At 37.1% G+C, this 16975-nt stretch overlaps 2 protein-coding genes across 2 annotated transcripts; both read left to right on the top strand.

Moving 5' to 3' along the window:
• The first annotated feature begins 407 nt into the window (after positions 1–407).
• mrpl42 (mitochondrial ribosomal protein L42) lies at positions 408–3343 on the top strand. The gene is made up of 5 exons (XM_030148623.1): positions 408–545; positions 1253–1310; positions 1646–1730; positions 2534–2697; positions 3208–3343. The coding sequence occupies exons 1-5, from the start codon at positions 467–469 to the stop codon at positions 3251–3253; spliced, it is 432 nt and encodes a 143-aa protein (XP_030004483.1). The 5' UTR covers positions 408–466; the 3' UTR covers positions 3254–3343.
• Positions 3344–4097: 754 nt separating this feature from the next.
• ube2nb (ubiquitin-conjugating enzyme E2Nb) lies at positions 4098–9793 on the top strand. The gene is made up of 4 exons (XM_030148622.1): positions 4098–4228; positions 5657–5903; positions 6743–6883; positions 7402–9793. The coding sequence occupies exons 1-4, from the start codon at positions 4199–4201 to the stop codon at positions 7443–7445; spliced, it is 462 nt and encodes a 153-aa protein (XP_030004482.1). The 5' UTR covers positions 4098–4198; the 3' UTR covers positions 7446–9793.
• Positions 9794–16975: the final 7182 nt, after the last annotated feature.

The raw sequence follows: 16975 nt of genomic DNA on the forward strand, positions 1-16975 counted from the left end.
GTAGAGTTATAAACTGTCATACAAAAGATAATCAGAACATCTGTTCATCTGTTTAGAAAAATTAGTGACTAAATTAATGTAAAATACAGTATATTTACATAATAAATGTTACATAAACTTTGATATTTGTGTTTAGTTTAATATTAAAAACCTTCACATATTTATGACCTATCTGAACCTGTGAAGCATGTTAAAAAGAATGACTTTGGCCACTTCTGAGGAATTACACCTAAATATTTTGTGTTAAGAGAATACATAAAATACACATGGGCTATAAAGTTATTCAATTGGATCTCTCAATCGCCACATGTTAATTAAAATAAGGGTTTCATTATTATGTTCATAAAAGAATCCTGCTTTTCAGATGACCATTCTTGAGTACTGGAGGATAAAACGGAACTAAAGTAGCTGGTCTGTGTGTGAAGCCGGTGGTAAAACAGTGACACACAACCGAACATAACTGAGCATGGCTTCAGGTCATTTGTATAAACTACACTGTCATTTATCGCGATTTTTTTATGGAGCCACGTTACGACATGTACAGAGTAAGTTGTGTTATTGTCTATTTAAAACATATGTATTAAAAATCACATTAATTGTGCAGAGTTAACCCGGAGTCACATTTAACACAACAACGGGGCACGGAAAGCTAACGGTGGCTAACCTTGACTGGAGGAAATCAACAACTCTCGTGATTTGATTTTATACCAAAGTTAAAATCCTATTTGTGGTACTTTTTATGTGTACTATATACAGTTTAAACAGTACTGGTGATTGGGGAAGTTGCAGTTTGAGCACATTTGCAAGTCTTGTCATCATCTCAGTGTCAATAGTGGACTTTGGGTCTTTGTGTTTTCAGGGACAGATCTCACCAGATTGAATTTTTAACTTGGATGTGTTCTGTGACTAATAATTCAAAATGTAGTCATTAATCCTGGCCAAGATGTAGAAAATATATACAAAAGCACAACCACTGACACCAACGGGGGACTTAGAAGAAGCAGTTAACTTATTATGGTTCTGCCTCATATGCTTCCTCTGTCAAGTTGTCATCGTAAATGAAAACTGGTTCTCAGTTGACCTACCCGGTTAAAGAAAAGTTAAATAAGTGCATGTCTTTGGGCTGTGGGAGGAAGCAGGGGCCTTCTCCCTTTGGTTCTGGAGACGGGATGGGCCCCATCGACCCTCTGGATGATTAAGCAGTTGGTTAAATGAACAGTTTATCATTGTGAAACTGATCTGTGTGTTCCAGCCTGTTTAGTGCCAGTTCGACAGAAGTCCTTCCGTCCCCCACTCGATGACCCCAACTGGTATGTAAATAAAACCCTGACATGACTACGGTAATGAAAACTGTGAAAATGTATCCATGGGAAACGATAGCATGTTTTTGCCTCTCATTAATACTATACCTGCAGCTACATTATGTACCAGATAAAAAAAAAGGTTCTTCTCCATAAGTGTTAGGTTTTTAAGTTGTTTTTTGTTTTTTGTTTTTTTTTACATCATTAACCGAGTGTATTGTTGAACAGTTTTACAACACTTTTTGAGAATAAAGCCTCAAGAAAAAACAAGCATGTTGAAGTAGTTCAGTCCTTTAAATGTGTATTTTGAGAAGGAAATTGACTTTTTTATCTGTTGTATGTAGTCCTGTGGAAATTGGTGTGACTTCAGATGCAAAGACTGTAGTGTGCTACCACCCCACTGTGGACATTCCCTACGAGCTCACCCAGGTAGGTGAATCACTGTGCACAGCTGATGACTACCGAACAACAAACAAATTCAAGGTTTTTTGTTAAAACATAACACTGAGACATGTATTGTTCAGCAACCAATTGAGTAGCAAGGGTTTCCACATCATCATCAGTTCATGCAGACTGTATAGTGCATTGAAATACACATGAATACATGTTAAGTAAGTCTTGGGTGTTTTGAGTGGAAATATGCTGCCATAAACATTTGTGAGTGGTGCACCCAGTGGTGCCTGTAAAAGTAACTCATAAAAAGTTAATCTGGTTACATTTTCAACACACCACTCCTTACAGAAGATCTTGAGGCCATTGGCATGTTGGCTGCTGATTAGACAGCAAGATGATCTAACTGCAGGAATGGAACAGCATATTTGTAATTATTTTAAAGTGTTTAATTGCATGGAATTTTTGTCACCATAAAATGAGCCATGTGAGTCACTTGGAGCCTGCCATGTTTCTATAGTAGCTTTGAATGGATTTTCCCTTCTCCTTTTTTGGGTGTTAAATCAGGTGTGAAGGTGCATTACTGACACCTATATCCCTTTAGTTACAAGCCTAGAAAAGGCCAGACAAAGAAAATGCTGGCACATGAATCCACCATTAGATATTTGAGAAAACAATTCTGACACAGGAAGCAAGTAAAATTACGACCATAAATGTATCTGTGCATATATTTGTTTTTCTGTTTTCGTTCTGTATTGACGTACACAAACATGAAGGAAGTTACTTCTGCATTGTGTAGATGTGTTGGAGGAATCCTTGCTGATGATGGTAAATCTCTGTAGCCTATAGAGCGGCCTGATCCTCTGAGCAACGCAGCTGAGACACATGACCAGGTTTTAAAAGCCCATCTGAGCAAGGAGGTGCTGAAAGATAAACGGGGACCCACAATAGAGGAGCTGAGCAAGATGTTTTTCACCACCAAACATCGGTGGTATCCAGTTGGACAGTAAGTACACACTGTGAATGACACAGTTGACTGATTTGTATATTTATGCTACTAATCTCCCATTAGAAATTAATTAATACTGCATCTTATGAGTTGCCCTGTAGCAAAGCACGCAAACCACAGCTGAGAACCACAGTAAATGATGAACTGCAGTAAGTGATGAGTGGAGTTGTTGACTTTATGATGCAGTGGAACCAATTTTAGTTAGTCTAGTAAGAGAAAAGTAAAGCTACTAACAGGCCGGCAGTCAGGAGCAAAAGGTCAGCAAGTAGTTTGACTAAAATCAGAATTTAGTTAGGAGGAGATGAGGGTTGTTCTTGTCTCTAAAACACTGATAACCTGGTTTGTATATTTGAGCAGTTGGCAGTAATTGTAATCAAAAATACTATCCTCCGTATTTACCACTATTCTGACAGGACACATGGTTGTTTTAATATTTATCTATAATAATGAATGACTTGACAGAAAAAGTAATTTGCTTATCATGCTCCTCTGTTTCTCCAATTATAGGTACCACATGAGACGCAGAAAGAAGGATTCCCCAAAGGACAGATAGGTGAAGGCCACAGTTACGCAGCTACAAATAATGTTTGTGTTATCGCCACAGTTATGTATAATAAACTGTTAAACATTAAGTTAGCTGTCATGTGTTTGTGAGTCAGTGTTTCTACATTGTAGCAACAAATTTTTATGTGATGGACTGAAAAATAATACTGTTTTTTTTATGTATTTATAACCATCTATAATATCCCCCTTAAAAAGAAGATGATGATTTTTGATGACATCACAGATTATATCATGTTTTGCTGAGTTTGATTAAAGACAAATTTTCTGTTCAATAGAAAATAATTTAAAAATAATTCCATAGTTTATTTTATTTTTTTTTCCCCCAAGCATTTGTAGGAGAGCAACATGGATCAAAGAAACACACCAATAGACTGGCTGTCTTGCATATTAAAAGCACCATTAATAAGTGGTCATGCAGTTAAATGTTAAGGCGTACTACATTTTGATTCACACTGACACTCAGAGATGGAGTAAAGAAATGACATCCTCTCTTTCAATGTGAAGCTTTTTTTGGTCGGTTTTGGTTTTTACAGTAATTAGTAGTTATTGAGATTTAGTATAGTAAAACTTGGTTAAAAAAATTAAAGGGATGTAAAGTAATGTAATAGAGATTAATAATAGGACATATCAAAGCTATATTTACAAATTGGAGGGAAGTGTAACAAGAAATTGTGGTATTTACAATAAAATTGGTGTTTTACTTACAACAGCTCTACAATGACAATAATAAATAAGTGAATCTAGAATCAGACAGTTATTTAAGAGTAAGTGTTTTATTTATGTCCGTGATATATCCTACATACAAAAGCAGCATATTCCTGACGTCATCTGAAACCACCGGAAGAGTGAGTGTTCGGCCCCGCCCCGGCAGCGCAGTCAATCCAACCTGAAGAGAAGGCGAGTCAACGGCTAAAAATATAATAGCTAACACAAGATGGCCGGTTTGCCTCGTAGGATTATAAAGGTACACTTTACACCGTACAGTCTTTATATGTCAATGAGCATGTGTGTGGGTATTGTGGAGATGAGTTGGTGAAAATGCGGATAAACATTTACTGCCATCCAGTGTGTAGCCTTTCGTTAGCGTGGCTAGCACAATTAATGCTAGCTTTTATCTAGCTAGTTATCAAGCTAGCTCGGTGGTTCGTGTCTGCAAGTGTTTTGTTTTCCACTTCCGTTTACTCCCTTCTGCTCTCTCTCAGATTTAATATTTGGACGAATAGATCAGTTGCCGTCAGTATATTTCAGTTGTACCATCGCCGGGTCGGCATGTTTTAGTTTAAGTCAGTATTGTGGATATTCGCCCTGGTCGCCATATGAATGGAATCGACAGGCTAAGCTAGCAGCTGTAGCTGCGATGATTGGTACACATGTCCGCCGCCGATACTGCAGTCTCGCAATATTTATATGCTCATAACAAGGCAAACCTCTTCTGACTGCCACCTGTACATAAAACGAAACCAGAAGTCTGGAAAGTTTAGGCCTGTTGCATTGCGGTCTCCTCCCTCTACCCCACCGCAGCTCCACCGGACCAGGCCTGGCAGCGGCGCGATCAGCCTTTTCCGCCACATCCCGTTAGTGTGACACAGATTTTGTAGTTTCTCACAGGCAATAACATAATTATGACGAAATGCAAAAACCACCCAGTCTGTTATTCTGTTTCATTTCAGACATGATTGAGGAATAAGATATATTTGTTCACCAGCATTAGACCTGCATCCGGCGTGCTGACTGCAGATGTTAGTGCACCTGCTTGTGCAAATGCAGAAATATGAAAACGTTCCACTTCCTTGTTTTCTTTTTTCATTCAGTAAGCGTCTTCTTGCACACGATACAATGAATTACTCTAACAACTCTGCAAATATGCAATATAATGATTTCATTTATTGCGCATATATAGTTAACAATTGTCTTATGTCACTAATTTATTTTCAGATTTAAGGGTTAATTGGGGAAATTGTGGTATTTTTGGGATGGTTAACAGAAAATGTGTCAAACAGAAAAAGCTATTATCTTTTTCTGTATCTAAACATTGAGATGGACATTTAATGGAATAGTCACTGAAACCAGAAAGTAAGTTATTTGTAAAGTAGAAAAATGGTGGCCCTTTGATTTGATGAAGTTTATATAGATGTATACTGGCCTGTCTGAGAACAGTTGTAGCTTGCAGTTATTTTTTGATTTGTGTGTTAAACAATAGCTTGTGGGATGTTATTGTGTCTGTAAGTGGGGATGAGTAAAAGTGTTTGTGACTAAGCACTGTAAAATTGCATATTCTCATCCATTATACATTTGGAAGTTGTTTGTCTGCTGACGCCCCCGTAGGGCTTCCTGTTTTTTCTTCAGATCTGACAAAACGTTGTAACATGTTTCTCATTCTGACCACACTCAGGAGACACAGCGGTTGTTGGCAGAGCCTGTTCCAGGGATCACGGCTACGCCTGATGAAGGGAACGCACGTTACTTCCATGTGGTCATTGCAGGGCCTCAAGACTCTCCTTTTGAAGGAGGCACATTTAAACTTGAACTATTTCTTCCAGAAGAGTATCCCATGGCAGCTCCCAAAGTGCGATTCATGACCAAAATCTACCACCCCAATGTTGATAAACTGGGAAGAATATGTTTAGACATTTTGAAAGGTAAGATAAATGTCAAAAACCTTTTGTTTAAATGAATACAAGTTGTTGTGTGTCGCAGTCCTCCAAACCAAAACACCTAACCTCGAAGTGCCAGGTTTATAAACGTTTAGCTCCCAACAAGTGTCTAGTTCAGGGGTCACCAACCCCGGTCCTCAAGATCTACTATCCTGCATGTTTTAGATGTTTCCCTCTTCCAGCACACCTGACGGTCGTTATCAGGCTTCTTCAGACCTTGATGATAGGGTGATCATTTGAATCAGGTGTGTTGGAAGAGCAATACATCTCAAACATACAGCATAGTAGATCCCAAGGACCAGGGTTGGTGACCCCTGGTTTAGTTAGTAATCTCAGATAACAAATCTCACATCTAAGAAGTAATTACTCAGATATTATCCTTTTTGTAAAATAAGAAGTTTGGAGTCACTTGGTAATATTCACAGCCACCACTGATATGGAAAGATTACATCTATAAAATCTTGTTTTAAAGTAGACATACTGAAGGTGCTCTTTATTTGTTGACAAAATAAGAGAGGAACAGCAGTGGATATGTCAAACGTCCTCTAAGGTAATAAAGAAAATGTTGAGGCGAACTGCTTTGTAGGAACATTAATGTCCACATAAATGCCGCCAGACTGTGTGTTGAGTCATCACCGAGTTGAGTAAAAAATGACATCTTAAGAAATGAAGAATCATTTTTCAGTCATTGTGATAAAGCTGGCATATTTTAGGACTTACTGGCTATGTTTATTCATTAATATTAATGCTACATGACACTAGCGCTTTTAATTTTAATCCATTGCTAACTTCCCCTGCTTTTTTCTAAACCCTCCTTCGTACAGACAAGTGGTCTCCAGCTCTGCAGATCCGTACAGTGTTGCTATCTATCCAGGCATTATTAAGTGCTCCCAATCCAGACGATCCCCTGGCAAATGATGTTGCAGAGCAGTGGAAGAAGAATGAAAGCCATGCCATCGAGACAGGTGAGCATTAGATCCATGTTGCTGATCATATTATAAGAAATTGAAGCAGTCAGAATTGGCTATACAGAACTTTTTATTTCACAGAACTAAAGGTGAGGCCCATGTTATTGGCTCCTCACCTGATTACATAAACATCCAGTGGGTTCTAGTACTGTAAAATACTGTGTGAAGTAGTTTTAGAGACATTTGACTGAAGTCACTTTTCCAAACAACATAGTGAAATAAATGTAGTTTCCTGAAGAAAACAACATTGCCTTTTTGTTTAGTTTCACTAATATTAAATGTCTTCTTGTGTGAATGTTAAAAAATTGAGATATTGTCTGCAAGGTCAAGTCAAACTGTATTTATTTTAGATGACCATTAATTGAAATAAGACCGTTCATTCAAGTCTATTTTAGAAGCAAAGGACTGTTGTTTTGATTTAATTTGATATTGTGTCTGTGCATGGTGTCTGTCCTGTTTCCCTCCATATCTGTGTCTAGATCCAATACTTCATATTTTTCTCTTTCTTCCTGCAGCCCGAACATGGACCAGGCTCTATGCTTCCAAGACTGAAGTATAGAGGAAGAGAGATGAGGCATCTGAATGTGATCCACAAAATGTACTCCTATTCTGTCAACATTTGCTTTTAATGGACACAAAAAAGTGAAAAAAAAAAGATTTTGAGTCCAAATCTATTCAAAAGAAATGATGAGATTTACTGCTGCAGACCTCTGGGTGACTGATTTTCCTCTCTAAGACGCGTTAAATGTGTGTTAGCCAACCCCCCCACCCCAACTGTGTTGCTATTTAAATGCATGGACAGAGAATGACACCCTCCCCAATACAGTCTTAAAAGAACATATTCAAACGACATGAAATATGTTATCCTGCACTAGGCACATACTGGTACGTCTGACAAAGAAACATGCATTTAAAGGTGTCCTTCTTTTAACTCATGCATTTTTTTATCAACACATCTGTATGTCTTTTGTATGAGATGACACATTCTGTTATTTAGACACTTGACTTTCTCCAACCTTTAGACAGCAGATAAAATATTTGAATCAACATTGTCTTTACTCTTTTTAGGTAATATATTACACAAAATGATCCCTAATGTTAAACAAAGTGAGGAATATTTCAGCTTGACAACTCTTCACACAACTGAACATTTAGCTAATGGTGAAACATCATCAAGAGAAGACGAAGTGCTTGATTTTAAACATAAATGTAAAATTTTCCACATTCTACATCATGAAGCATCTTTGGCAATCTTTGTCGCAGTTGTTATAAAAGCAGGTACATTGAAAGGATTCTCTACACCTCTTAAATGTTTCAATTCAAAACTGGCCTTCTAAAACTGAAGCATTTGCCTTGAGTACAACTTCTGATAAGCTGTAGAACACAGACTGAACTAAGAACAGACAGGAAGTACTTTTACACCCAGTACTTTATGTACTAGTGTTGTAAATTGTGCAATTTTGTCTCATTTACATCTCAACATCTGTCCTGGATAATATGAATAGCTACCTGAACTCAGTATTCTGCTTATAATAATCTAAAATGTATTAAACCAATGTGAGGTTTTGTTCTTTCACAGCCATGTCCAAAAATAGGTTAGGCTCTAATATAAAATTCTGTCCCACAAACAACATCTTTGCACAATTTTAAGAAAAAAAAAGTCAAAATTGGACATTTTGGGGAGGGTGAGCACGTATGTGATGCTTCCACACACTTAAAAAAATAGTCATTCCCAACATATTGAAATATGTAGAATGACACAACATATCCCAAGTTGCTTTTTAACATCACACCCTCAAAGTCACATTTACAAAATACTGTGTTGATAAGGAACCACTTGCATGTTGTAGCAGACTACAGAGGTGTGTTGAAAATGAAGTCCTTTTTGAAGTTGTAGGAAGCTGACTGACTTCTGTTTTGTTTCTTTTTAAAATTGTCTGTCCATGCTATCCATGTTGCCTGTTTATTTTATTTTCAGTGTTACTTCATTAAAATGGCATATACCATAAACCGGACTGATACCAGAACATTTGGAACTTGTTTTCTTCATGCTGTTTATGAGGTCTTTTAAGAGGAAAGTTGAAGGGGTTTTTTGTTTTGTTTTTTCTTGTTATTTGTAAACTTGTTCACACTTTTCCTGCCGGTCTGTGGCATTCCTGTTAAAAATGAGCTGTGATGATTTATGCAAGTGAATTTCATTGAATCTTGAGGAAGATGGGTCATTGTGGTATCAAAATAGTTACAAATAAAAAAATGTTCTAGATTAAAAGATGTATCACCCTCATCAAACTGTTACAGATTTCCTATTGGCTGAAGGTTTTAACAGTTCATGAAAATGACTTCAAATCTGAAAGTTTCCCTTTAAAAGATAGGTATTTGTTCATTTAATACATAAAATTATGAGACGTTCTTTGCCCAGTAGCTTAGACCCTCTGTGATCATATTGCTTCTGTATGGCTCGTCTGAGGGAGGATTGTAATGTTATCCCGTAGTAAAACTATTTTTTGTTAAGCATTCTTTATTGGTTGCTGTTTTTTCTCTCTCTCTTTTTATTATGGATTAATGCAGGCTTGATGTTGCTTAGATTTGTTTGTGTCTCATCCTCACCCAGAAATATTAACCAGCTGTTTCTGACTGCTGCATTTACTCAAGTCTGTAAGATGGAGCATGGCTTAAAACCTGGTTAATTTATTTGTTTCCCTGAGAGACTTGAGGGTAATCTTAAAAAAGAAGCAGTCACTGGAATTTTGAAGCATCTAGATCAAAGTATCAAAGATCAAAAATCAGATTAATCAGCTCCCCATGTGTAAAAAAAAAAAAAAAAAGAGTTCTGTCAGTAATTTCAGTACATTTGAATACATGGCTCTTCAAATACTCTGTAAATAAACTGAGTTGACTAAGTAAGCAGAGGCATGTCTGGTTTATCATGTTTTTTTTCTGATGATAAAACAACCTCTTACTGAGATTTCTAGGAATTTTCCAGTTGTGATGTGCTTTATTTTTTAAAATGAATGAACCTAAATTTGCAGCCCACAAAACTAAATGCAGACTGGCTTTAACCTCCTGAGACCCAGGAAATATCAGCAAAGTACAAGCTTTTTTGTTTTTTATTAAATAAGTACCTGTATTGGAAATATCTTGGTGCAACAGTTTTTTCCGATGCAGTTTTTAAAATTTTTATGGAATGCCCTTTGTGGTGGACAGTTTCTGTTTTGTTTTGTTTTTTGTATAAAGTTGTGAAACTCTTGTCCATAAATGTGGACAGAAAACCCATAGCTGTGTCTTAGGAGGTTAAATGAATCAGCAGATGGTCTCACTTCTGAAACCACTGCACATTCAGGAGCTCACAGCTCTTTTGGAGGAGGTAGGACCATTCCTGTCCAGCTGAGGGAGGCATTGAGACGCATGAAATACTGCTATGCTGGGGTTGAATCAAATAAGTGCTTCATTTTCAGTACTCACACTTTTGTACCAGAAAACAAAGGAATATGGTCAGGCACATTTTTTAATATGTTATTTTTGCTGATAGGTCTAAAAGTAAAACCTGAAAAAAAGTTTGAGTCACTAATAAACATTAAGTCAAAAATGCTGGTTGGCTGCAGTTTCCAAGATACAGTTTTGGGTCAAAATTTGAAATTGTGAGAATTAGTGGGAGAATAGGACTGTTTGTTTAGCACTTTTAATCTCCAAGCAGATCAAGTTTTTCTTTTTCTTTCTTTTTTTTTTTTAAATGGTAAACTTGTGTAGTGTACAGTATATGGTGTTACCTTTATAATAAATTTTAAGCAGAATGCAATAACATTTCCATTCCTATTGAATGACACATAGTGGTGCTAAGAGCAAAATGATAAAATAACAACAAAAAAAAAACCATCAAGAGTTCCAGTCTTTGTCAGTCTTGTCTAAAGTTAGTGTCTTTGACGGTCAGTGTGTAAAAACGTCACCAAATGCAGTCTCTGTCCTTTGACATGGTTGCTATGTGGATTAGTTTTGGCCCATTTTCCAAATAATACCTTGCTTCCTGCAGGAGACACCTGTCACAGAGGCCTATGTTTTACGTGTTTCCTCAGGAGAAACAACTGATTTCACAATCTTTTATGATCCTGCCTTTGTTTATATGGCACCACTGAGTCATTCAGGCTGGTATGCAACCATTCTTTGGGTGGAATTGCAGGAAACGATTCCCCTCACTATCTGAAATATCTGACAAAACATTAACTAGACTCTGAGGACATTGTCTCTGGAAAGTGATGTGTTATTGAGGAAAATTTTTGCCTCTATCTGAATTGGTATTTATTTTTGATATGAGATCACACGCTGCCCTTTAAAAAAAAAAAACATTACATGTTTGCATGAGTGTATAATTTAGGTAGTTACGACCGTGTGTCTTTGATGCTGTGGTGCAATTACAGCTTCAAACTGTTAATTATTTATTCAGATTTAATATCTACTGTTGAAGCCAGTAATATTCAGAACACTTAACATGCTTTGTTTCCACCTGTTAAAAGGGAAAAAGGGATGATGGACAACATGATGGTACAATGGGAGGTTAGATTTTGAGTGATTAGTAATTTTCCACAATCAGGGATAGAGGTGTTTGTTAGTGACCTGTGACTGAGAGTAAATGACAAAGTAATTATTCATTTATAAATACATCAGTGCACATTCACCCCATAATTATCTATTTTTACCTATTTGTCAGATCAGAAATGAGCTGAAGATCTACTCGCCTTCAATGGTTTTCAGCCCATTTATACATGAATTTTAAAGTAAAGGGATTTTACGTGACTTTAAACAGTTAATGTTGTGTTTACAAGTTTTACTGATTGTGAGTTAATGAATGATAGACTGTAACTCATTTTAACAAGTATTTATAGTTGTAGTTATCCAGCTCTACATCCCCTCTCCCTTTCTTTTTTAACAGAACATTTTCAGTGCGAGTTATAATGCATGCACATGACAATACAGAGCAACAACTACAGTGATTACTGCAACAGATGATGCCATGGAACCAGCATCCTAAACATAGCCCTGCCTCTGTGACCGGGCAGATCATCTCTCGCTATGATTGCTGACTGCAGGTGAAAACACTCTTATCACATGTTGATGATGTTTATCCCAAAGGTGATGACAAAGATGATGTGTTGGATGTCAGTGGCATCAGCATTAAGTGGAAACCTGAGGCCAGAGTTGGTCAGTATTTGGAGAAAATGGCGTGGTTTTGGAGGTGGAGGGATATGTTTTGCGTGCTGATGCTTGGATGTTTCGCTTCAGTGGACTCAGGCTTGATGTCATTTCTCTTTTTCTGCTCCACTCCCCCCACCCGTTCCTCCTCCTCCTTCTCCTCCTCCTCCTCCTTTTTCTCCTCTCCTCTCAGCCCTACTCCTCATTGAAGTTGAGGGAGACTGCAGCACTCTCACCTGCACCCTTTTGTTATGTAACCGGCCTTTTTACTCTCCCATGCATGAAAACAGACGTCAGCCAGCTAAAAGGGAATCCCACCTTTAGGCACAGCAGGTATCTGTCACCATTTCCATAAGTCACTGAGTCTTCTTCAAGAGTTCAATAAGGTAAAGGACATACTGTATCACAGATGTTACACAACACAGCTGCAGTGGAATACTTAAACAGGCAGTGCCTCGATTGCTGTGAATGCAAATTAGGAATGAGGATTTTTTTTTTTTTTTGCCATTTTTTTAGGACTAAGGTATTTTGGAGTGCAAATCCCATCATTTTATGATACTGGCAAACAATTTCCTCCCTGTCAGTTTTGTGCCTGTCTGTTTGTCCTCCAGGCTTTTAGCTATCTGATCTACCAGTTTCTATAAAATTTCTCTTTCTTCTCGATATATGTGGTCATTATATGAAGAAATTAAATTCCTTTTATTTTGTTGGAAGACATCAGTTGAAAACAGCTGATTTTTGGACAAAATGATGAATCAAAAATTAACTGATACATAATATTATAGATGTACTAACCTAATCATCACCAGACTCTCACATATGACGCTGTTAGTTCAAAAAAACTAAAATTACTCATATATATTTGTTGACCATTTACCCCCTACACCTTTACATATTGTTTCTTTTCTGTTTTCAGACTGTGTGTGTGTACTGCATATGTGGTAATAGCAGGGATTCCTCCCCTGCTCATTTGATGCATAGCAGGAACACACTGTGCCATCCTTCCACTTCCCCACTTGCTCTCTCTTTCTCCCTCCCTCTCTCATATATGAAATATATATTTATATTTATATATAAAACAGCCACTGCGGAGAAGAGTGTGTGTGTGTGTGTGTGTGTGTTAGTCTCTGTGTGATTGCAGAGGCCCCCAAAGGTAAAAGGAGCTTTGGTCTTAAGTAACCAGCCTGTCACTTGAAGATTCGTTTGAAGCAGCTTGTGCACCAACAAGGCAAACACTCTGTCTTTACAACTGTTAGTAGTAGCATGTTTTCACTTTTATGACAGCTGGGGCAATCAAAAAGAGTGCTTAAAGTGATATGTACAGTTAAAAACACACCCCTTCCTCATTCCTCACTTTTCCTCACTCCTCCATGCCAATTCGAACACCCAGAAATCAGCCTGGACTCGTTTGTGAGTCTTTGCACTTACCTCCTTTCACCTTCTGATGATTGGGGACATGCAGGTACATAATGACATCAATAATCTAGACTAAATTTGCACTCACAAACTGAAAAAAAGCATTTAGTAAGTGTTCTAAAGATTAGTGGTTTTCCCGAGAGGAATGTGCAAACAACTTACTGCTACCTCAAATATCTTAACAATGTCCCTGATGAATATTATCAACAAACGTGTGTGTGGCTGCAGCTGATGTTAATGGAGTAAATATATCAAGTCTGACATAACACTGTTTGTTTTGCTTTGCTTTTTTGGGTTCTGAGATCAGCTCCTGAAATATTTATTTCAAAATATCAGCTGTAAAAGACACACCCTGTATGTTTAGACATTCGTAGCATAGTGGTAGTCTCACCAAGGCGTGTTGAATGTAAATAATTAACAGTGACCATTCACTACATTTCTTTATGGTACCTGGGTATGGCAGCCACCACCCACTTTTAAAAAGAAACACCCTAATAAATGGCATGACATATTAGTGATAATGTTGACCAGAAACCTGTCAAACAATGTGCTGATAGTGTGATTTAGCACTGAGGTTTAATAAATCTTGTCTGTTTGACCAAGTTGTTCTGTAATATTTCTCCAAGAACAGATAAGATTAACACACCAGCAAATATTTAAAATACATATTAACATTATTGGAAACGACAGTATAATTCTCCCAGAACTGAAAGAAGAACAAATCACAGCAAAAATGGATGGTCAGATCACCAAAGCCTGGTAGGACATCTGTGGTTTTGCACTAAAGAAGAACAAAATAGATTAATGAAAGGTGCATTTATTTTTGAGAAGGTAAAACTAAACTTAGATAATTAACCCATAAAGTCCCAGTGCCACTTTTGTGGCAATTCCAAAATAATATTTTTTTATATTTATCTTTTCTCAAGTAATTGACCACCATTTATTATGACACTGTCCTTTGTATTTTGTGTTTTTTCAGTGTAAATCATGCATTTTCCTAAATTGAATGCACTGATCATGTAGATCAGGGGTAGGCTACCTGTGGCTCTGGGGCCACATATGGCTCTTGGGCCCTTTTCCAGTGGCTCAATGTAGCTTTGTCAACAGCCATATGGAAATGAAGAACACTTTTCTTGAACACATTTTGCCATTGCAATAAAGTGATTCTGACATTATGAAGTTGTGAAAATGTTGACTCTAGTGCAAATGAATTTAAAAAAAAAAAACTAATAGTAGCAAAAGTAAACTACTTTTTAATTCTATAACACTGAAGGTATTCATCTGTATTTGCAACGAAAGCCTTCACTTACCACTTGATTTTTACATCAAACAAAAATAATGACGAATATCACTGTTTTCTTTAGTTTTATCACTTCTTTGTAGTTCTGTAAATGCACTGAAAATTTGATTTATTCTCCACATATTCTGCACAAAGTAATCTTAACCAGCTTCTTAAACATTCACTAGTTTGAGGAAAAGTATAAAGGTATCTTTTGGCTCCAGTCAGTTTTGTCTTTCTTTTTCTGTCCCAAAATGGCCCTTTAGATTGCAAAAGTTGCCGGCCCATGATGTAGATGTTCATAATAGCTCAGATTAAAGCTGAGGGTTATTATATCAAAGATAGAGAAAACACAAGAAGAAGTGATTTTTTTCAGTCAAATCTATCATTAACTGAACAACCACTGTTTCCATCCATGATCATTTATCAAACTCCATGGGTTTTACTGGTGAATCAGGGTTGTAGAAGATGGTGGTGTTTCCACGTTCACTACAGAGCCTCTGAGTGTCCAAATGGGTCATATCTGATGACCATGAAAAAATGACAAACTACATTTTACACAAATGATTCACATGAATTCGTATCAACAGGTATTAAACAGTTTAGATCAGTAGATGGTTTTGGTTGCCAGTAGTACCATGTTTGGGTGTTTATGGGTTAAAATGTGTGCTAGGGTTAGTTGTAACACTTGACTTTATGTAACTGATGAAGGCTCGGAACCACTAAAAAGTGGTGACTTTATTGAAAATTAGTAGTTAGTCCTTTTTTGGGTCAAAAATGTAAAATATAGGTGTGTGTATAAAGGAATCAGGTGCTCATCCAGGATAGAGGCAGAGTATATATAAAACAAGAAAAGCATCGAGGACTGTCTAAAATAACCAAATCATAAGTGCTGCAAAAAATAACAGCCAGAAAAACATCTGAGACACTGATACAGAAATAGAAATCCTTTATTACCTACAGGGACAACACCGCAAATGCATTTCACTGAGCACGGCTGAAAGGATGCAATGAACAAAAGGGCAAAGAATGATAGTAATGACGAAAAAGAAAGAAAAGTTGAAAGTTGAAAAGTGTACGGTGGAGAAAAGAAAAAAGAAAAGACAAGAAAAGAAAAACGAAAAGGGAAATGAAAAGAAAAGAAAATTAAGAAGAAAAAAAAAGAAAATGGAAAAACAATTGAGTTTATGTTACAAACATAACAAATAGAGGACATTCAAAGTCACAGACACAACACAGATAAAACAGCCTCCATCATGGATTATTCATTATTTTTTCACAGCAGTATTGAGAGAATTTATAGAAACCCTCTGTCTGAAGGTAAAAGTCCACAGCCCGTAAAGAACATGAAAGATCCTGCCCACTTTAAGTCTCCTCAGATTAAAAAAAAAAAAAAAATACATGTTGATTTACTTTTGTAATAACATCTTAAGTTGTCCTGTGAGATGCTGCGATTACCACAGAATCAGAGTTATTATCAGGTCATTTTAATGATTATACCGTGAACATCTTAATAAATACCAGTAAATCTGCAGCTTTGGCCTGATTACACCTTCAGATATAACACATATCCTTAATAGTATTTGATGTGACCTAAATCTTTTCGGTTGTTGTTTGGCTAAAACAACCACAGCAGTAATATCACATCAGGACTTTCTTCCACAGAGAAAATATCACTTGAACTGCAGCTGAATGTTATAAATCCTCTGTCATCTCTCTCTCTCTCTCTCTCTCTCTCTCTCTCTTCCTCTCTCTCTCTCTCTCTCTCTCTCTCTCTCTCTCTCTCTCTCTCTCTCTCTCTCTCTCTCTCTCTCTCTCTCTCTCTCCTCTCTCTCTCTCTCTCTCTCTCCTCTCTCTCTCTCTCTCTCTCTCTCTCCTCTCTCTCTCTCTCCTCTCTCTCTCTCCCTCTCTCTCCTCTCTCTCTCTCTCTCTCTCTGCCTCTGTCTGTCTGTCTGTCTGTATTCAGGTCACTTTGTCTTGCATAACAGCTCATTCATAAATCAGCACCACACCTTAGGGGAGGGAGGAAGAAAAGACTACAGACAGCTGCTGAGACATATAGAAAATGTCTACACAGGGAGGATTTGCTGCAGTGTGAATAGCTGCGTCACATCATAATACTTACCACTGTGCTTACAGTAACCAACAAATGAAAAATGTCCATCTTTAGAGTTGAACTGATGGGAATTTAACAGGTATATTTTCAGAAG

The sequence above is a fragment of the Sphaeramia orbicularis genome, chromosome 12 (assembly GCF_902148855.1).
Source record: "Sphaeramia orbicularis chromosome 12, fSphaOr1.1, whole genome shotgun sequence".
NCBI lineage: Eukaryota > Metazoa > Chordata > Actinopteri > Kurtiformes > Apogonidae > Sphaeramia > Sphaeramia orbicularis.